At 40.5% G+C, this 22999-nt stretch overlaps 2 protein-coding genes across 3 annotated transcripts in view; both read right to left on the reverse strand.

Annotated features, from left to right (window-relative positions):
• Window positions 1-1803: 1803 nt before the first annotated feature.
• LOC133854494 (uncharacterized) lies at window positions 1804-2454 on the reverse strand. The gene has a single exon (XM_062290727.1). The coding sequence runs from the start codon at window positions 2452-2454 to the stop codon at window positions 1804-1806; it is 651 nt and encodes a 216-aa protein (XP_062146711.1).
• Window positions 2455-9980: 7526 nt separating this feature from the next.
• LOC133854051 (uncharacterized) overlaps window positions 9981-22999 on the reverse strand; it is a 39196-nt gene continuing 26177 nt past the window's right edge. The window contains exons 24-27 of one of the 2 annotated variants that reach the window (XM_062290079.1): window positions 16571-16677; window positions 12471-12589; window positions 11803-11880; window positions 9981-10646 (exon numbers count right to left, since the gene is read on the reverse strand). In XM_062290079.1, coding sequence (XP_062146063.1) covers window positions 10440-10646; window positions 11803-11880; window positions 12471-12589; window positions 16571-16677 — 511 coding nt within the window. In that variant the 3' untranslated portion in view covers window positions 9981-10439. The remainder of the gene's footprint in view (window positions 10647-11802; window positions 11881-12470; window positions 12590-16570; window positions 16678-22999) is intronic. The other variant, XM_062290080.1, reaches the window with a different exon arrangement.

Raw genomic sequence — 22999 nt, forward strand, 5'->3', positions numbered from 1 at the left:
TGCATTTCACTTCTTGTTCTGGTTCAAAACCACATTTCCTAATTCTGTAATCCTGTTCAGTAATAACATTCACAAACAATGGGATTTTGCAGTAGCTGATTAAAGTTGTAGTCACACCCATGCAGGACAAGGAAGCACAATAGTAATCAATAGGACTAATTAATTATATACTTAACCTCTTAAAAGATTAACTAAATAACAAATATATCAATCCGATCCTAGATAGAAAAGTTTTCTAAAAAGATATATATTACTTAGTTCCTATTAGTATTGTAATAGACCACCTCAGCACATAGGTATATTAAGCTAGCCTGAAAGGGATCAATGATGGACACACCGACACACAACACGTACAACATCATTATTGACAGAGATTGAGGTAAACAAGAGATCACGAGAACCTTGTGAGTGGCATACATGTCGCTGTTGCTGCAAATAATATATGGTCCCAGCACTTTGGCTGGTCTTTGCTCCAAAAGGCCCTGGAGAGATTATTGCTAGGCCTTCAAATTACCTAGAAAATACGACCAAAAAATTTACCTACCTAGAGAAAGATATATATATATATATTATCCTATAAATCAAAGTTTATGCTTCAGAGTAATGTTAGATTTATTGGTCTACAATTCTTTTATAATTTGTTCATATGTTTTAGTATATGATTGGAGTCCGGTTAACCACTAAAACAAATTTTTATTCACACATTTATCATCATTTCAGAGTCGTAAAGATAGAAACACCATTAACTCAAAAAGTTATCTGCATTATTTGAAAGAAAATAAAAATCATATGTGCTAATTATTAGCAACGTACATTTTTGAATTCAAAGAACTATAATATGTAAATTAATTGATTTATATTGTGAAGGGCTGCGGGCTTAAAAATTAAAGAATGGAAGCCTCCTTCCTCCCCCATTTCATTCTCGATCTTTCACATCCAATAATGACATCCAAGCAGCGCCATTATTGAGTTGCTTCAAATAACTCTTCTACAAAAAATCACCAATTTGGTGGCTCTTTTCTTGGCCTTATTGTAGGGTTTTTCTTTTTCCTTTTTTTAAATGTTTTCTTAGTGTACTATCTTGACTATATTGGAATGAGATTTGATTTAGGTGCGGTTAAAAAAAGCTATAGTATATTTTTTTATAATTTTGTCAATGGTCGAAATTATATTTTAAATTTTTTATATAAAAATAAATAAATTTATATCTGAACTGTTGATATAATTATATTATAATTTTTTTTTTTTTAGTACGTAAGTCAAATCCATTGGGTGTTTGTTAAAACTAAAAGCACATCCCCATTTGTGTATTTTTTTAAAATAAAAAATAAAAAATTAATGCAACTCTACGCAGTCAGCCGGTCGGGACTCAGGACCATACCATGCACAAGAAAGCAAAAAGGTCAAAGTAAGACGGAAAAGCAACATACGCAGTTTGACATGATGAAGGAATTTGATGCGATGTTGGTGAATGGTAGCCACGTGGATGTGACCTCACATATTCAGTCAAAAAAGCGACTGCATCTTTTGTCATTTTCTTTTTTCTTTTTCTTTTTTTTTTTTGAGCAAATTCGTAGTTTCCTCAAGTAGTCAAGTTAGGAACGAACTTATCCCCAACTTACTTTAATATATATATATATATATATATATATATATATATATATATATATATATATATATATATATTATCCCCAACTCCCGAAGTTGAAGGTTTGTTTCGATTTTTTGTCCGTTTTTTTTTTTTTGAACAAAACTCATAATAACTTCTTCATTGAGAAAACTGATCCCAAAATACAAAGTTTTTCAGGATCTAGGGACTCTTTGTTCCCTAGCAACAACATGAATAATACAAGCTGGAACTTGATCAAACCAAGAATCATTACAAAGAGAAGCCGTTCCTGATTTAGCAAGGTTATGAGCTGCTTCATTACAAGTTCTCTTCACATGAACAAAGGAATAGGAAACTAATTTTCCAGCCTCATGCTTGATTCCTTCTAACAAATGTCCACTTCGAGAAAGATAAGGGGGGGAAGAGTTAACATCATTTATGACTTTCAGTGCATCACCCTCAAGAATTACATTTATAAAACCAGCTTGGTTGCAGAAAATAACAGCTTGAGAAGCTGCCATAAGTTCAGCATTGTAGGCATCAGTTAGAATTGGAAAGGAAATACGCTTAGCTGCCTTTACATGACCCAAAAAGTCCCTAACAACCAATCCCACCCCAACATAACCAGCTTTACTATTGATGGCTGCATCAAAGTTTACCTTAAAGATTCCCACCGGAGGAGGCTTCCAACATGACAGTACAGGAGCATTTTCATATGTAGGCTTGGATTTCATTTCATCACCTTTAAGACACCTTTTATAGTCATCAATTAATCTGACAGCCTCTTCATAAACCTTATTTGGGTGTACAGAGATGCCTTCAAAAATCAAAGAATTCCTCCTCATCCATATTTCCTTATTTGTCCGTTAAATGCACGAATTGTGAACTCTGACAAGAGGATAGCAACTTCCTAGTTTCCTACTGGGCCCTTTTTCTTTTTTTCTTTTTTTCTTTTTAATGAATTAAACCATTTTATAACCGATTCAACATCTTTACAACACTCCAAAAAACTGGAACTCCAACCCTCAAGGCAAGCCTTAGTCACTAAAAAAAAATAAAAATAAAAATGCAACACAAACCCGCCTAAATCTGTCAAACCCAGCAACACAACACTGAAAACAAACAATTACAGAAAGGAAAATGTTAAATTTACAACACCAACACAACAACCACACAACAACCCCTCACATGAGGGTGGACCCCACACACTGGGGTCCACCCTCATGTGAGGGGTTGTTGTGTGGTTGTTGTGATGGTGTTGTGTATGAATCAAATCCCTTACAGAAAAGAGAAAAGATTCCACATAACTACAAGAGCCATCTACAAATCTGATATATGAAAATGCCCTTTAGCCATAATTCTCGCTCTGACTTCCCAACGAATATGTGCCAAGATATCTTCCTCCAAACGTGGATTGTTTCTATACAAGAGAATATTATGTTGCTTCCATAGGTGATACACTACTGCAGCAAAGCAAAGCCTACCCAAACAGGTCTTCAAGCTTTTCCCCCGAAGCGTTTTAGGGCCTCAATCTTCAACCTCATCCCTACTAGTCAGCACATCAAAAGAACAATCCCCCATAATAGCTTTTTAGATCCAACCACTAAAGCTACACCAAAAGAACATATGTTCTCTGTTTTCCTGAGCAGCATAGTGGAACAAGCATAGGCAAGGGCCCGAGTACCCCCAAGCACTCATCTTCTACCGAGTGACAACCGCATCCCTAAACACTAGCCATAAGAAGAATGAATATCTCGGGCTAGCCATAGAAAACCATACAGTCTTCCACCAAGGAACAACCTAATGTCTACTCCTTAGCTTCTCCCAGGTTTCTGCACAGAAGTATTTACCATTTTTGGACTCCCAAATATGAAGATCTTCTCCCCCCAGCTGAATATCCAAAAGGCTGCACTGGATTTCAACAATAGCATTAGATCTAGCTGAAGACCAAAACCATTCTCCATTCCTAATTGTTAGTTTGTAATTAGCTATATTCTGTTGAACAAAATCACTTCTATGTAATGATGCTTTTAAACAGGGATTTACCTATTCAAAGTTCTTATAAAAGATTCTACACAGTCTACAAGCCAGAAAAATCGGATCTCTTGAATCCGTCCGGACGACATGATATACCGTCCGGACGTCTAACTATCTAAAGCATCATCCGTCCGGATGACGAGAACTTTCCGTCCGAACCTTCTTCTGTGTCAAGAAGCTTTGAACTGTTCTAGCTTGCATCCGTCCGGACGTTTCAGCAGCACGTCCGGACGACGCTCAGTGTTCGACCAGCTATGAGATTTCTTTCCAAAACATAGATATGGGAAGATCGCTGCAATCGTTTGGACGATGTGGATTCCCGTTCGGACGCGCTCATCCATAAGGCAAGTTGCGCATTCAAAATTCAAATGTCCTGACGACAACATTCATGGTCTAGACACGCGAGCTACATATATGGAAATTGTGTGCATCAAATCAACCATCCGAACGACCATTCCCTTGGTCCGGACACGCGAAGCCTTAATATAAAAATTGCGTGCAGCTGAAGTGCGACTGTTCGGACGATAAGGCAACACTGTCCAGACGCAGCTCAAATCAGGAAAGAATTTCAACGAAATTTTGGAAAGCCGATTGCACAGTTGTCCGTCCAGATGCCTTATGTCTACCGTCCGGATGGTGCCTAGGTCTATCAAGCCAGATGCTCATTTAAACCTGCAGCCTATAAATAGAGGTCCATAGGCTTGAGAACTACAAGAATTCGGTATTAAATTCCTTAGTGCTTAGAGAGTTATATTGTAGATTTATTGTGCTGAGTTAGTCTCTCTTAAGCCGTTGATGTGTGTGATGTTGCTGCGCTGATCAGAAATCTATCTTAGAGATTGGCCTAAGGTAAAATATTTCATTAAAGACCCCTTCAGGTAGGAGACCTAGTTGGGAGGCGTTCGTGTTGAATTACACGTTAGAGTTCAAGGTACGACCACTGCATCAGGGGTATGTGAGTGCTACTACTTTGTAACTAGTATTGTCTTCTGAATAGTAGATATCCTAGATTTGGCTGCCCCGAAGTGGTTTTTCTCTTGACTGAGTTTTCACTTTGTTAACAAAATATTTGTCTCCTTTAATTCCGCGTTTTGATATTTTGTTACACACATCTTTGCACACACTTGTTTATATTAGAAGTCATTTTAATTTTTCACTAATTATATTTGACAGTTTAGCATTAATGGAAAAACCAGAATCATAGACGACCTGATAACCAAATTTGTCCAAAAGGCACCTTGCAGGATGCCAAGTGTCCAACCAAAGAAGGATCTTCTCACCATCTCCAAATTTGAATCGAATTAAGCTCTTGACAAGCTCACGGATCTTCAATAATTTCTTCTAGCTCCAAGAGCATGAGGTAGGAATAGAAACTGTCCACAAGCTCCTGCCCCTAAGCCAATTAGTTTCAGTCTAAGCAACCCAAAGAGAACCTGCTTTGGTAAAAAGGATCCAAATATGATTAAGCAAAGAAGCTTGGTTCCAAACCTCAAGCTTTTTGATCATAAGACCACCTTCTTTCTTAGGAAAACAAAGTTTATCCCAAGCCACCTTCAAGCTAGTGAGCTTTAGCATCAGTACCACCCCAAAGAAACCTATTAAGTTTTTGCTCAATTAGCTTGATAACCTACGTAGGGAGGATGAAGACCTTTGCCCAAAAGACTTGCAAACTGATTAAGACAGAGGACAAAAGCTTAAGCCTTCCAGCAAAAGAAAGTTTCTGAACTAGCCATGTGAATCTATTCGGGCAGTAATCTTAGCCACCAAGCTCTCATAATCCACAGAGGAAAGCTGTTTTGTGATGAGAGGTACACCCAAGTACCTTGCAGGCAAAATCCCTTCAAGCATGTGACCATCTCAAGAATTTTCTGTTTCAGATAGTTAGTTTTATCTAGTATACAATTAATGTAGGCCTTAATAAATAATTTCTTTTTTTCCAATTCACCCATTTTATTTGAGACTTAATTTTGACATTGATAGAAATTTCCTACAAATTGGTTTGTAGGAAATTTCATACAATCTACATATAAGAGTGACATGTGTCCTTTAAACATGTGAAAAACACTTTTTTTTTTTATTAATATTATTAAAAAAGCATGTAAGAAGTACACGCTTGAGTTCCATGCGTTCTGGAAGGCTCTATTTGTACTTTTGAATTTTGTTGAGTTATATAAGTTCTACTTATTCATAAAAAAAAAAAAAAAAAAAAAAAAAAAAAAAAAAAAAACATATGCAATTACGACTGTACAAACAGGTAGTTATTAATCGTAACTAACTGCTAACCGCATGCAGATGTAGTTAGCAAAAACTACTAACCGTATATGTAGATGCGGATTGCGATTTATCATAATCAGATACAAAGATTTGACACACGTATTCATAATTCACCCACTCAATGAACTTCACTTTCACAATCTAGAATACCACAATTTCTTTCATTCAAATCCCTAGTGTTCTCATCCGGACCCAATCAAACTATAGCGTCTTAGCGCCACATGGGGCTTGACACAAAAAATGATTAGCCACATTTACACTATACTCATAGATTAGTTTCACCTACTGCAATATGGGACTCGACACATACACGCTTTCATAATCTATTCACCTAATGTGGGACTTAATTTTCACAAAATGGTAGGAGGAAAAATTTTAGATGTATCAAATATCTGAGAATAATGCTACATACTATGCCCACATTTCACTCCTATCTTACTGGGTTGATGTGACACTACCATCGACCCTTAATTAACAAAGATTAATCCAAAGATAGATGTACAGTGCCACATCAATCCAATAAAATGGGTATGATGGAGATGTAGCATGTAACACTAAATATCTAAACATATGAATAAAGATAAACTTCAAGGGAGAGCCTCCTAGTTGAACTCAAGCGTGTATGTAACACTAAATACCATTTTTGGACTCCCAAATATGAAGATCTTCTCCCCCCAGCTGAATATCCAAAAGGCTGCACTGGATTTCAACAATAGCATTAGATCTAGCTGAAGACCAAAACCATTCTCCATTCCTAATTGTTAGTTTGTAATTAGCTATATTCTGTTGAACAAAATCACTTCTATGTAATGATGCTTTTAAACAGGGATTTACCTATTCAAAGTTCTTATAAAAGATTCTACACAGTCTACAAGCCAGAAAAATCGGATCTCTTGAATCCGTCCGGACGACATGATATACCGTCCGGACGTCTAACTATCTAAAGCATCATCCGTCCGGATGACGAGAACTTTCCGTCCGAACCTTCTTCTGTGTCAAGAAGCTTTGAACTGTTCTAGCTTGCATCCGTCCGGACGTTTCAGCAGCACGTCCGGACGACGCTCAGTGTTCGACCAGCTATGAGATTTCTTTCCAAAACATAGATATGGGAAGATCGCTGCAATCGTTTGGACGATGTGGATTCCCGTTCGGACGCGCTCATCCATAAGGCAAGTTGCGCATTCAAAATTCAAATGTCCTGACGACAACATTCATGGTCTAGACACGCGAGCTACATATATGGAAATTGTGTGCATCAAATCAACCATCCGAACGACCATTCCCTTGGTCCGGACACGCGAAGCCTTAATATAAAAATTGCGTGCAGCTGAAGTGCGACTGTTCGGACGATAAGGCAACACTGTCCAGACGCAGCTCAAATCAGGAAAGAATTTCAACGAAATTTTGGAAAGCCGATTGCACAGTTGTCCGTCCAGATGCCTTATGTCTACCGTCCGGATGGTGCCTAGGTCTATCAAGCCAGATGCTCATTTAAACCTGCAGCCTATAAATAGAGGTCCATAGGCTTGAGAACTACAAGAATTCGGTATTAAATTCCTTAGTGCTTAGAGAGTTATATTGTAGATTTATTGTGCTGAGTTAGTCTCTCTTAAGCCGTTGATGTGTGTGATGTTGCTGCGCTGATCAGAAATCTATCTTAGAGATTGGCCTAAGGTAAAATATTTCATTAAAGACCCCTTCAGGTAGGAGACCTAGTTGGGAGGCGTTCGTGTTGAATTACACGTTAGAGTTCAAGGTACGACCACTGCATCAGGGGTATGTGAGTGCTACTACTTTGTAACTAGTATTGTCTTCTGAATAGTAGATATCCTAGATTTGGCTGCCCCGAAGTGGTTTTTCTCTTGACTGAGTTTTCACTTTGTTAACAAAATATTTGTCTCCTTTAATTCCGCGTTTTGATATTTTGTTACACACATCTTTGCACACACTTGTTTATATTAGAAGTCATTTTAATTTTTCACTAATTATATTTGACAGTTTAGCATTAATGGAAAAACCAGAATCATAGACGACCTGATAACCAAATTTGTCCAAAAGGCACCTTGCAGGATGCCAAGTGTCCAACCAAAGAAGGATCTTCTCACCATCTCCAAATTTGAATCGAATTAAGCTCTTGACAAGCTCACGGATCTTCAATAATTTCTTCTAGCTCCAAGAGCATGAGGTAGGAATAGAAACTGTCCACAAGCTCCTGCCCCTAAGCCAATTAGTTTCAGTCTAAGCAACCCAAAGAGAACCTGCTTTGGTAAAAAGGATCCAAATATGATTAAGCAAAGAAGCTTGGTTCCAAACCTCAAGCTTTTTGATCATAAGACCACCTTCTTTCTTAGGAAAACAAAGTTTATCCCAAGCCACCTTCAAGCTAGTGAGCTTTAGCATCAGTACCACCCCAAAGAAACCTATTAAGTTTTTGCTCAATTAGCTTGATAACCTACGTAGGGAGGATGAAGACCTTTGCCCAAAAGACTTGCAAACTGATTAAGACAGAGGACAAAAGCTTAAGCCTTCCAGCAAAAGAAAGTTTCTGAACTAGCCATGAATCTATTCGGGCAGTAATCTTAGCCACCAAGCTCTCATAATCCACAGAGGAAAGCTGTTTTGTGATGAGAGGTACACCCAAGTACCTTGCAGGCAAAATCCCTTCAAGCATGTGACCATCTCAAGAATTTTCTGTTTCAGATAGTTAGTTTTATCTAGTATACAATTAATGTAGGCCTTAATAAATAATTTCTTTTTTTCCAATTCACCCATTTTATTTGAGACTTAATTTTGACATTGATAGAAATTTCCTACAAATTGGTTTGTAGGAAATTTCATACAATCTACATATAAGAGTGACATGTGTCCTTTAAACATGTGAAAAACACTTTTTTTTTTTATTAATATTATTAAAAAAGCATGTAAGAAGTACACGCTTGAGTTCCATGCGTTCTGGAAGGCTCTATTTGTACTTTTGAATTTTGTTGAGTTATATAAGTTCTACTTATTCATAAATAAAAAAAAAAAAAAAAAAAAAAAAAAAAAAAAAAACATATGCAATTACGACTGTACAAACAGGTAGTTATTAATCGTAACTAACTGCTAACCGCATGCAGATGTAGTTAGCAAAAACTACTAACCGTATATGTAGATGCGGATTGCGATTTATCATAATCAGATACAAAGATTTGACACACGTATTCATAATTCACCCACTCAATGAACTTCACTTTCACAATCTAGAATACCACAATTTCTTTCATTCAAATCCCTAGTGTTCTCATCCGGACCCAATCAAACTATAGCGTCTTAGCGCCACATGGGGCTTGACACAAAAAATGATTAGCCACATTTACACTATACTCATATATTAGTTTCACCTACTGCAATATGGGACTCGACACATACACGCTTTCATAATCTATTCACCTAATGTGGGACTTAATTTTCACAAAATGGTAGGAGGAAAAATTTTAGATGTATCAAATATCTGAGAATAATGCTACATACTATGCCCACATTTCACTCCTATCTTACTGGGTTGATGTGACACTACCATCGACCCTTAATTAACAAAGATTAATCCAAAGATAGATGTACAGTGCCACATCAATCCAATAAAATGGGTATGATGGAGATGTAGCATGTAACACTAAATATCTAAACATATGAATAAAGATAAACTTCAAGGGAGAGCCTCCTAGGATACCGTCTACCAGTTCTTTTTTTCTTTTTTTTGGAAATACCTTTTACCAGTTAACCCTTTTAGGAATTGTATATCCTGATGGCGATCACTGCGTTGACAAACTATCAGGCAGTTGGATTAAAAATACATACCGTGCATCAAAGAATTTGGAGTTTATCAGTATTTTTAAATGACTAATCAAAAAATGTCAAGTCACTTACCCATTTATAAAAAAAATAAACAAAATAAAAAACTGGAGTACAAGAAATAATTTCTACTAACGGATATTCATCGTGATTATGTAACTATATAGGATCATACTCCCCCTTAATCTTCCCCTTTAACGGATATTCATCGTGATCATTTAACTATATAGGATCATAACATGGGTGATATACATTTAATTAATGACGTGACACTGTGATCGATTGTAGACTAAACATATTAACTTTACACTCTGAATCTAATAACAAAGAGGTTGTATCTTACAAATTAAACTATAGGGAGGTTTCGTATTTTACGGCCCCACCACAGTAAGGATAAAATGAATTTTCCCTTATAATTTAGACACGAGAACACCTGCCATCTAATTTGCATTCAGGTCCCTCCAAATTAGTACCCTAGCCAAGGGCCCGGTCGACCATCAGAGTCCCGAGTATACCAGCTGATGCCTGGACGCACCCGATCCTAACCCCTCACTACTGCATTATGAGGATCTTGAAAAGGATCAGTTTTCTTCATTTACTGCAAGAATCTGTAAGGTGCTAAATCATGGGGCTGGGAACTGCAGTGCGACAGGAACCAACCAAATGACAAGGAAAATCCACAAATTCACTATATGCTGCTGTCCAACTTCTCTAGTTTCTGGACAATTGAATGATACTTCCTGCCTTTGTATACTTCAACAAGCGATTGTATTGCTTTGGATATCATCTCCTTCTTTTGGTCCCGAAGAGACACATTTTCAAGTTCAGAACACGTACTCGTCTCCCCTAATGATGAGCATAGCATCTTCAACCACTCCTCAAGAAATGAGGCTTTCTATGTGGAACACAGTTAAAAAGCCAAAATGAGAAAAATTTGTCATGCACTGAGAAACTATGGGAATATAAAAGAATAATCAGTTAAAAGCAATGCCCTTAAAACTTAAAAGGCAGAGAGATACTGAAAAGATTATATTACTACATGCTAGAGACACACAACATAAGAGCAACCAAAATCAGGCGTGCGAACAAGGTAAATTCTTGAAAACAGAGCATGGGCATAGCACTTTCAAAATGCTACATATATGCATGGCATGCACAAACATCAACATATGTTATTTAGTCAACTCTTCAGTAAGAGCTAAAGTTGTGATAATTTGACATAACTCTAGTGAAATTCAATGTAGACACACAATTCATTTCATTGTCCAACTCTTTGACACGAGAAACCATTGTTTAGAGTACCATAACTTGAACGCGCACACCACTTTTTCTCCACAAACAGTACCATAACTACATATTACTTCATCAAATCTTTAAAAGAACCAACTTTTTAATAGATCTAATATGAGACTACTCGCATTTGAATTTCACTTTATCTTTGGTTGTACGAGGGAGGGGAAAGGGAAAGGAAGTGGGGTGAAGTAGAGGGAAGGGAAAGGAATGCTATCTTCCCTCTAGGTGTTAAATTATTTAGAGGGGAGATTGTTTTGTGGCATCAGAACAGTTCAACCTTGCAATATAGTCTTTCTCACTTTTGTTTCTTCCATTGCCTCCCAAATTGGGAGGAAACAAAATGGTGGGGCAGGGGGAAGAGGATCCCTCCACCTTCCTTTCCTTCCCTCTTTCTACCCAACCGAACAAAGGAAAACTCCTATCTCTCCTCCCTTCCTTTCCCCTCCAATCAAACACAGTTAAAGAAACTTCTCCGTGCTCTGCTATGTCTTCATTGTGTATAGGTCAGCCAAGTGTCCAAAGTTACAGACTTCCATTGGAACATTATAGACAAGTATGAAAAGTGCAAACAAATGTCCAATGTGTAAAGCATTAACGTTTGAAGCATGTCTAATACAGCTGTCAGCCAAATCATAGTTGTGAAACCAATCAACACACACAGCCAACAGTACAAATGCATTGCAGTATAGAAAACCCGTTTTTTAAGCAAGGAAAATGTTATGTGTAACAAGGAACCCCAACATCTTTGAAATACTTACTTTCACAAGAAAATCTTTCAGAGGTTCCTGATCAGTGCTTGAAGCAAGGCTAAGAACATGCAACATGGTTGAGGTTAACTGTATGTGGAAAAACGAATAAATTAAATAACACACAGAGTAAAGGAAAAAAGCTTACTCAAAACATAACAGTTTTCCATGATTCAATAGAAATCTAAGCTCAAGGGTGGAATATAATAATTCAGAGTAATGTTAGAAATCGCATTTTTATACCACAACTATCTTCCAGCCCCAACCAACCCTTAGACTTTTTATATTTTTTATTTTTTATAATGATTGATCTAAGGATTGATTGAGATTGTCACGTCAGCATTGTAGAATAATTTTTATTTTTATTGCTAAGTTTCAGGCACTTGGTGAGACATGAACCCACAACCACACCCTCCACCTTGCTACAAAGGGAGGAAGTACCATTTGAGCTAAATCTCATTGGTATTGTGAAATAATTGTAAGATAAAAATGTAGTTTTTAGCATTATTCATTTAGATCTTATTAGAATTTTCAAAAATTCACATGTCAATTCAAGTGAAATTATGACTCATCATTTTTTTTTCTGCCTTTTCAAATGGACTCGGGAATTGTTGATATGAACTGTAAAACTAGTACTAATATAGAATTGCTCAAATGCAAAAGATACAAGAGAGCGTGACCTGCTTCTCAAGCGCAACCCTATATTTGAAACTTGATGGTGCTGAAATCTGGTCTGAACCTAGATTCTCTATTATATGCTCCAGACCTTGGATGACATCTGGGAAGGATTTCCCGTAATCTGCATTAAATAAAGAGAGGGGGGGGGGGGGGGGGGGGGGGGAGACTAAGTTACCTTCTCATTCAAGAAAACAGGACGGGAAATGTCAAATTGAACAATACAAGGGCATCAAAAGCAGGGTCTATGTTAAAGCATATCACGTGTTATCCAAAACAACACAAATCCAAACCAATTCTAATCCTATACGAGAGTCAAGAGATAAGATATTAGAATCAAACAAGCAAGTGAAAAGAGATTAGAATCAAACAAGTGATAAGTTTGAATACTATCACAGTTAGGAGTCTTTTGATGTATAGCTTTCTTGAGTTCTATTGTAGTTAAACTACACTTGTAAAACCTTATAAATATCAATACAAACTCTCTAGATGAGTACGGTGCAAAGCTAATACAAACTCACTAAAGTTCCTAGACAGAGGCAAAAAGCATTCTACTTAAAGCTTCCATGACGATGACAAACAGAAACGGAGACAAAGGATCTCCCTGTCTCAGACCTCGAGAGCTACTGAAGAAACTGGAAGGATTACCGTTCACCAAACAGGAAAACGCATCGAAGAAATACAATGCGCTATCCAAGAACTCAAAACCACACCTCCTCAACAAATAAAACTCCCAATTGACATGATTGTAGGGCTTCTCAATGCCCAATCTGCAAACCATCCCCAGGTCACCATATTTGATCCTGCTATCTAGACATTCATTTGCTATAGCACTGAGTCAATGATTTGCCTACCTCCAACAAACGCGTTTTGGGGCTTCGAAATAATCCTCTCCACAACTCGTCTCAGCCTATCGGCTAGGATTTTGACAGCAATCTTGTACACTCCACTCACAAGACTAATAGAATGAAAGTCCTTAACATGGCCCAGGATTTTTTTGGAATGAGGGCAATGAAAGTGCCATTAAGACTTTTTTCAAACTTCCTTCTAGCATGAAAATCATGGAACACTCCCATAACATCTGCTTTGATCACATCCCAGTAAACTTGGAAGAATGCTATAGTAAAGCTATCAAGGTCTAGTGCCTTATCACTGTTCATACCTTTGACCACCTCAAGGATCTCACCTTCCTCAAATGGTCTCTCTACCCAAGAGCCTTCTCCTCATCAATGGCATCAAAAGCAAGGCCATCCAACTTGGGCCCCCAATTAAACTATTTAGAAAACAAACCATCATAGAAATGAACAATGCGATCCCTAATTTCAATTTGGTCGGAAGATACTGAGCCATATACCAACAGCAACTCAATAGAGTTGTTTCTCCTATTCGAGTTGGCCACTTGATGGAAAAACTTACTGCATTTGTCCCCCTCTTTAACCAAAGCGTCCTCGACTTTTGCCTCCAACAAGATAGCCCTCTCTAGATCACTAATGACTTTGTTTTTCCTTACCTTCTCTTCATCACATAAAGCTCTCTCCTCCAAACCATCAAGAACCCACAATTCATCCAAAGGAATTTTTTTATGAGTCTCCACATTACCAAACACCTGTTCATTCTAGACTCTTAAATCCACTTTCAATGCCTTGAGTTTACGAGCCAAAATGAAGCTCAGGGAACCTTGAAAATGACAAGAAGTCAACCATTGTCTCACCTTGTCCACAAACCCTTCTGCCTTTAACCATATGTTCTCAAACTTAAACTTAAAGTATCTTCTGCCACAATCAAGGAGAATGGGAAAACGGTCTGAGCAAAGTCTAGGTAATCTTCTTTGAGACAAATCAGGAAACTTGGCATCCCAATCCAAAGAGAGAGAAAACCTGTCAATTCTTGACCAAGAAAGCAGATCCCGATTGTTTGACCATGTAAAATTCCCTCCAACAAGGGGAATGTCCATAAGGCCCAACTCAAAATCAAAGAACCCCACCATGGCAGGACAAAAACGAGCATCACCCAATATTTCACTAGGAAAACAGGTGACATTGAAATCTCCCCCAATGCACCACAGCAAGTTCCACCAACTAAGCATGCCTGCCAGCTCCTCCCATGAATACCTTTTATCACAATACAAATTATGCCCATAAACACCAGCAAAAGCTCAAGAGAAACCATATATGATGTTTCTAAAGGAGCAAGCACCAGAAAACTCCCCCACAAACTCTTCAATCTTCTCCGCAACCCCCCTATCTAACATAAGCAAGATACATCCAGAGAGCTCTGGAAGCTGTGTAATACCCAGGAAAAAGTAATAAACAACAAAAGAATAAAACCTAAAAATAAAGATAAATTCGAACTAGGACGCTCGTTAAAAGAGGTACGGACTAACACGGGTTGGCCTCACAAAATGTCGGATTTCCTTCATAGTCTGTGAAACCCATGCTGAAGACGTTGTCCTTGCATTCTCCTTCTTAGCAGTTGCGGGACAGCAGCTCAACGAAAAGGGTTCCTGAAGCCTCTTCAGAGAACACTTCCACATCCAGGCAAGGCTGAGTGACATTAACATCACAAACCCAATCTCAACAACGACAAAGACTAACCAGGTGGAAGAGCCAGATGCTGCAAACGAACCGCTAGAGACTCCACTTTGGACAGAGGGTTTTCTGTTGGCAAAGACGCATCGATTGCAACCCTTGGAGGAGTTTGCTCAACTCGCGATCCAGCATTGAAGCCGACAAGAACTGGTGGGTCCACCAGAGAACCACTAAGCTAGACGGAGCATGAAGCTACGAGACCCATATCCGAGCTATTTCGACCAGCTTCCACAACCGGGTCTAAAGCCAAAGAAGCAAGTGCCTCCCCAACACGTGATCTCATTACCCACTTAAAAGTGGGCTTTACATGAAAAGCGCATTTCATAGATTGTGTAAGAGGGCCCTCTTCTATTTTATCCGAAATTTGGGTTCATTGGGTTGTCTTTTGGAGTAGGGCTTTGAATAGGGGAAAAAGATACAGGTTGGGCCTTCGCTATAGGCTTCGCCAAAACAGAAACGGCCTGCTTCACCAAATTTAACTCTCCCAACCCAATAGAACGAAATCCCTCATCTACTAACACAACAGCTCAATCCACTTCCCCTTTTAAAGCCTTAAGTTGACTTCTCAAATTTCGAAGGTTCCCACTAACACTTGCCTCGTCACCCCCTTGTTACCTATTGTAGCGCGAAAACATGGAAAAGACAAGTCTGCAGCATCACCATGAGCAACAACCTTCTGAGCTTGAGGTACAGAAATAATAGAGCTAGCGCGGCCCTCCCTACGACGCAAGGTACGAGGAGCTCGCTTCAACATCATTGTCAGCGTTGGAGAACAACTCTAAACAAATGCTCCGCACTACCTAACACCTCTGCATATGTCCCGCCACCACCCATCATTAGCGCCTTACCCATAGAAACCAATGACAATCAGCCCATGCCAGTTGCCTGCGAACCATCATTGGACTGACGAGAAGACATGTCCCTGCTCCCCTCGCCGTGAAAAGAAATCCACCACCTTTCCCAGTTCCGCAGCAAAACTTTTCCAACCCCTCCTTTCTCGGCCCTCCGCACGAAATGGAACTTCTACGACTGCAACCCCTATACACCTCCACCGCCAAATATTAACCAGACCTATTGGAACATCTCTGGGCTATGGGAGCTTTGTTTCCATCCCTTGACGAATTGAAGAACCCGGTCGCCTTTGCCTTACGAACCAACACCTCCACCATGGACGTCCCCCCCCCACCCCAGGCGACAGAGAACTCAAAATTTTTGGCTTCAACAAAAAACCAGTTTAAGAACCCCATCGCATGCAGCCCACCCCAAAAACTACACCCACTCAAACATCAGAGAGCAAGCACAGAAGAAGGAAACTATCAACAAGTGCTGAGGAGAGAGAAAAGAAAAGGAGAAAGAGAGTTGAGTAATCCTGTGCTCAAGAACCCTAATTTATTTTTATTTTTATTTTAAAAAAAAATAGAAAGACAGAAAGATATCTTATGCCATGGATTTACTATGAAAACCAAAATTACATTGTAATCATGACAATGCAAAAAAGGATCCAGCCTACTACTCACCATGTATTGATGCTGGCACAGCCAAAGCAGCAGAAGCATGTATCCTGATCTTAAAGTTGGAAGAATCACGCAATAATAGTAGAAGAATACTAAAAACAGATGGAGCCCTGCCAAAAAAGCGAGAATACATAATTACATTATATTACAAATGTACAATAAGACATTTTCAACAGAAGCTGATAGGGATGTAAATAAACCAGTCCGTTCGACAACCCGCTCGGTTTAGCCTGATCCGAACTCGAGCTCAATGTTGTAGAAACTCGATCGTTACTGTAGAAACCCGCTCAATTAGTAAGTGATATATACCCGACTCGCTCGACAAAACTCGATAGGGGCTAGTGAGCTCAACTCGTTTAAAGCTCGACCAGATTGCTCGCCCGGCTTGTTAGTCCAACTCGTTAGCTCGTTCATATCTTACATATATATTAGTAAATATAGTATAATATTTTTAGTATTGCATATTAATTATAATACTTTGATAACAATATTTAATTAGTATGTTAAATTATCATATTAAGTTATTAAAAGTTAGTATATAACAATATATATATCACATCACACATGGCTAACAATAGTTATATATTATACTTATATTATAGTTACTTAGTTATATAAAATATATATTAGACTTACTATTTGTTCACATTATTTTTTTTTATAAGTAAACGAAATTTTATAAAAGCATAACGCGCCCCTCTAAGTACACTGGAAGTATACAAAAGGAAACGCATAAGGCAAAGAAAAACGAACAAGAAAATCAGAAAAGCTAATACACACGGGAGACAAAAAAGCCTCCGTCCAAAGATACAACGTATGAAAAAACGAAGCAACAAAATTCTCCATGAAATTCTCCAAGTCTTCAAAACACCTAAAATTTCTCTCCTTCCAAACACACCAAAGAATGCAAATAGGCACGATCTTCCAAACTGCAGCACTCCTTGACCTACCCGCCTTCCACCAACATGTGAATAAATCGACAACTCTCCTAGGCATAATCCAAGACATACCAAACCTAGAAAAGACATGATTCCACAAAGTAGTAGTCACATCACAATGAAGAAGAAAATGGTCTACAGTTTCCTCGTCTCTTTTGCACATGTAGCATCTATCCACAATGATGATCTTTCGCTTCTTGAGATTATCCGCTGTAAGAATCTTTCCAAGGGCTTCCGACCACGCGAATAACGCCGCCCTCGAAGCCTGGGTCCTCCACACACTCTTCCAAGGGAAATGACTGCCCTCACAGCCGGCCAAGGAGCTGAAATAGGACTTAACCTTGAACACCCCTTTCTTGGAAGGGACCCACCTAAGCCTATCAGCACGATCTCTACTCACCCTAGCTAAATGCAACACATGAAAGAAGGATGCAAAGACACCCACTTCCCAGTCGTGAGCCTCTCTAACAAAGCTCACATTCCACTGTATAGAGCCGCCCAAAACCTCCATATTATCCGCAACGGAAGCTTCCTTCATCCGAGCTATACCAAAAAGAATAGGAAATGCTTCCTTCAACACCCTATCCCCGCACCACAGATCATGCAAAAATTTTGTCCTAGCCCCATCCCCTACCTCCAATCTAGAGAGACCAGAGAAAATCCCCCACCTTTTCCTGACATTCTTCCACAGCCCCACCCCATGAGCACCAACCGGCTCGCAAGAACACCACCCACCCCACAAACTATCAAACTTGGCATCCACTGCAACTCTACACCAAGCTTCTCTCTCTATCCCATACCGCTACAACCATTTACCTAACAAAGCATGGTTGAACAACAACAACAAATGCCTAATGTGATGTATTAGTCTTGGGGTTTTGTGAGCTGGTTTTGTAGGGGTTTTTTGGGTTTCCTTCTGTTTGGGTTTTTCGGGTGTTTTTTCCCCTTCCCCTCTCCTTCCTGTTTTGGTGTCCTTTTGTATACTTCATGTATGCTTAGGGGCGCCTTTACGCTTTTTATAAAATTCACTACTTACTTATCAAAAAAAAAATTGGGGAACAGACTTTCGACCACCTCACCAAGTGAATTTTAGATTCTTCACCTAATCCACCCCAAAGAAAATCCCGTTGAAGCTTCTCTAAACGAGCAGCAACACTCCTCGGGAGATGGAACAGAGACAAAAAGTAAGTAGGTCATTGGCAAGGGTACTCTTAATAAGGGTTACTCTACCACCCTTAGAGAGATATATCATTTTTCAACTAGCCAAACGATGTTCAATCTTCTCAACAACCCTGTCCCAAATATGAGTGGACTTATAGGAAGCCCCCAAAGGAAGACCAAGATACTTAACCGGCAAAGTAGCAAACCCACACCCTAACCTTCAGACCTAAAGCTGCTTCAAACAGGAGGAAGAGACTCCGCAGATTACGCAACTGAGAAGAATGAGCACTACAAAAAATCATAGTATCATCTGCAAACAGAAGATGCGAAAAATCTACGTCACCTATTTTAAATCCATCCAACAAAACCCCCTTAACTGCAGCTGAGGCATTAGACCTCATGTTCGAGTTAGCTATTCGATGAAAAAAATTTGTGCATTTATCCCCCTCTTTAAGCCAAAGAACCCTAGACTTCTGTCTCCAACTAATCTCCTCCTGCAGAATAGAGTTCTCCAGATCTCTGATGACCTCATATTTCCTTATCTTCTCTTCGGGAGCTAAGCCACGTTGTTCATCCAATCTATCAAGAGCACATAAATCCTCTATAAGCATATTTTTGCGAACCTCCACATTGCCAAACTCATGTTCATTCCATCTCTTAAGATCAATCTTTAAAGCCTTAAGCTTTTGAAAGAAGATAAAACTAGGAGAGCCTTGAAAATGGTAAGACGTCCACCAAAGTCGCACCCTTTCCACAAACCCTTCAGCCTTCAACCACATATTCTCAAACTTGAACGGTCTGGGACCCCAGTGGATGCCTCCACAATCAATAAGAATCGGAAAGTGATCAGAACACAATCTAGGAAGCCTCTTCTGCAGAGTGTTGGCGTGAGTTGTAAAGTCAAAAGTAGAAGACAGGAAAATCTAGGAGATAGACATGCCGTGATTACAGGCGTAATACTAGGCGTAAATTGCGTATAGATTGATAAATGTAACTCTATTTAAAGTGTATTCGATCAAATGAAAAGATAAGAAACAAGATTTTATCCCTAAATTGTTCACATGGTATCAGAGCGGTTGTGATCTTGCCTTTTTTTTTTTTTTTTTTTTTTCCTTTTTTCTTCTTTTCTCTGGCTGGCAGAGCTGGAGATTGAGATGAGGGAGGGGGAGACGACCCACCTTCCTTGAACTGATCGACGTCACCCTCCGACGACCCACTTGCCGAAAGGACCGGGTTCCACCACACCCAAGGCTACCTCCCACTGCCGCACACTACCGCTACCAGAACGGCGCTACTGGAGAACACGCCGTCAGCCCACCACCAACTTCCGTCCATGCGCTCAGCCCAGGGACACTGAGGCTCCGACGTTGCAGCACCGCGCAACCCACGACCCACCGTTGACCGGACCCCGGAAGGATCGGGTTCCTCTATTCGGTCTTCCAGCCTCACTCTCCAGGCATGGGTTTCTTCGGATTTTTTTTTTTTTTTCACCTGCGCTTCCGGCCGGAGTTTCCAAGAAAAAGAGGAAGAAGAAATCAGAAACGGAAAAAAAAAAAAAAGAAGAAGAAGAGGACAAAAAGTGGAAACAGACTTTCCACTTTGTTCCCCAACTTTGTTCCCCACTTTGTTCCACTTTCCCGGATGTGAAGGGGACCAGTTTTTTTAGTAAAAAAAAAAAAAAACTTAGCTGCTCTTACCTAATCCTGTTCTTTCTGCTATGGCCGACTCTGTCACCGATGATAACCCACCACCAATATCCTCTATCCTTACCAACTTCACCAACCAAATGACCGAAGCCCTATCTAAGGTGCAGACCCCGACCTATTCCACCGAAAACGTTGCTGCCCCGATTGGTATCAAGTTGGACAGTTCCAACTACGGCCTTTGGTCCCAAATTGTCGAGATGTATATCTCCGGCAAAGACAAATTGGGATTTATCAACGGTGACTATCCACCACCGCCGACGACAGACCCATCCTTTCGAAAATGGCAAACCGATAACGCCATTGTCAAAGGATGGCTGATCAACTCTATGGACCCGACGCTCATCGGAAATTTCATCCGATTTCCCACTGCTAAAGCAGTTTGGGACGCGATTGCTACAACATTTTTTGATGGAAGTGATACCTCTCAGGTCTACGACCTCCGGCGACGGGTTACTCGTCTGAAACAAGCCGGCGGCCCCCTTGAGAAGTTCTACACCGATCTGCAAGGTCTATGGCGCGAGATCGACTTCCGGCGGCCGAATCCGATGGAGTGCCCTGCCGACATCCACCACTACAACTCCATGCTCCAGGAGGACCGAGTCTACACCTTCCTCGACGGGATCGACGATCGACTTGACCACATCCGGAGTGATGTGCTCCAAATGCGGCCCTTCCCCTCCATCGAGCAAGCCTACGCCCTGGTCCGTCGGGAGTCTCTCCGGCAAGCTGTCATGAGCCCGGACGAACCTCACACCACCTCTGGTGCGCTTCTGGCCACCAAGGGGCTGCGATTGCAGCCGACCCATAGTGTGGGTTCCGGTCGTGGTGCGACTTCCATCCCAAACCCGAGCAAGCCTCTCGTGACCTCTAGGTCACGCAATTCCGCAAATGTCCCGGATGGGACTAAATGCTCCCACTGTGGAAAGCCCTGCTGAGTCAAGAAGCCAAGTATCGCGGTTACCATCACTGGAGGAGGTGGCAAAACCAGAGCCAATTTTACCTATATTTGAGTCTGGGTCCACATTCAGGGGGTTGACTTGAGGTACTAGAGACAGATGAGGCTCAGCTGACATGGCAGCCATGGCAGCCACAGTCCCGGTATTTGTTTCTGCACCCCCAAAAATCTTTTTCTTCTTTGCCTGCAAATCATGCCACCAGTCAGGATACCCATTCTTTTTAAAACAAGTAGCAATCGTGTGGTTAGGCTTTCCACAGTGGGAGCATTTTTCAATTGCGACAACAGATGATTCTCAAGCAGCTTGTATTCGTATAATAAAATATGATGCTTCCTGCTTTCAGGCAAGTGAGGTGAGGCACTATTCGCTTTCGTTCAAAGCCCTCCTACTGCTCCTGCTGCTGATTCTCACATTTGTCACTTTGCGCATTCTCTGCCATCAATACTAAGCTAAGGTCTGCTCTTTCTATTAGCTATAGTAGCTAGATGGGAATGTAGCCTAGCTGCTAGTAGCTCTCTTCTTATAGCTCGGTAGTTGGATGTTTAATAATTCCTTTATGGTTAGAGCAAGCTAGGCAATATAAGAATAGATTCTATCGATCAGTTCTTGTTGCTTTCCTCTCCCATCCGGGACATTTGCGGAATTGCATGACCTAGAGGTCACGAGAGGCTTGCTCAGGTTTGGGATGGAAGTCGCACCACGACCGGAACCCACACTATGGGTCGGCTGCAATCGCAGCCCCTTGGTGGCCAGAACCGCACCAGAGGTGGTGTGAGGTTCGTCCGGGCTCATGACAGCTTGCCGGAGAGACTCCCGACGGACCAGGGCGTAGGCTTGCTCGATGGAGGGGAAGGGCCGCATTTGGAGCACATCACTCCGGATGTGGTCAAGTCGATCGTCGATCCCGTCGAGGAAGGTGTAGACTCGGTCCTCCTGGAGCATGGAGTCGTAGTGGTGGATGTCGGCAGGGCACTCCATCGGATTCGGCCGCCGGAAGTCGATCTCGCGCCATAGACCTTGCAGATCGGTGTAGAACTTCTCAAGGGGGCCGCCGGCTTGTTTCAGACGAGTAACCCGTCGCCGGAGGTCGTAGACCTGAGAGGTATCACTTCCATCAAAAAATGTTGTAGCAATCGCGTCCCAAACTGCTTTAGCAGTGGGAAATCGGATGAAATTTCCGATGAGCGTCGGGTCCATAGAGTTGATCAGCCATCCTTTGACAATGGCGTTATCGGTTTGCCATTTTCGAAAGGATGGGTCTGTCGTCGGCGGTGGTGGATAGTCACCGTTGATAAATCCCAATTTGTCTTTGCCGGAGATATACATCTCGACAATTTGGGACCAAAGGCCGTAGTTGGAACTGTCCAACTTGATACCAATCGGGGCAGCAACGTTTTCGGTGGAATAGGTCGGGGTCTGCACCTTAGATAGGGCTTCGGTCATTTGGTTGGTGAAGTTGGTAAGGATAGAGGATATTGGTGGTGGGTTATCATCGGTGACAGAGTCGGCCATAGCAGAAAGAACAGGATTAGGTAAGAGCAGCTAAGTTTTTTTTTTTTTTTACTAAAAAAACTGGTCCCCTTCACATCCGGGAAAGTGGAACAAAGTTGGGGAACAAAGTGGAAAGTCTGTTTCCACTTTTTGTCCTCTTCTTCTTCTTTTTTTTTTTTT

The sequence above is a fragment of the Alnus glutinosa genome, chromosome 13 (assembly GCF_958979055.1).
Source record: "Alnus glutinosa chromosome 13, dhAlnGlut1.1, whole genome shotgun sequence".
Lineage (NCBI taxonomy): Eukaryota > Viridiplantae > Streptophyta > Magnoliopsida > Fagales > Betulaceae > Alnus > Alnus glutinosa.

Coding starts and splice junctions, on each gene's coding strand:
- LOC133854494 (XM_062290727.1), bottom strand. CDS start 2,454: ATGAGGAGGAATTCTTTGATTTTTGAAGGCATCTCTGTACACCCAAAT.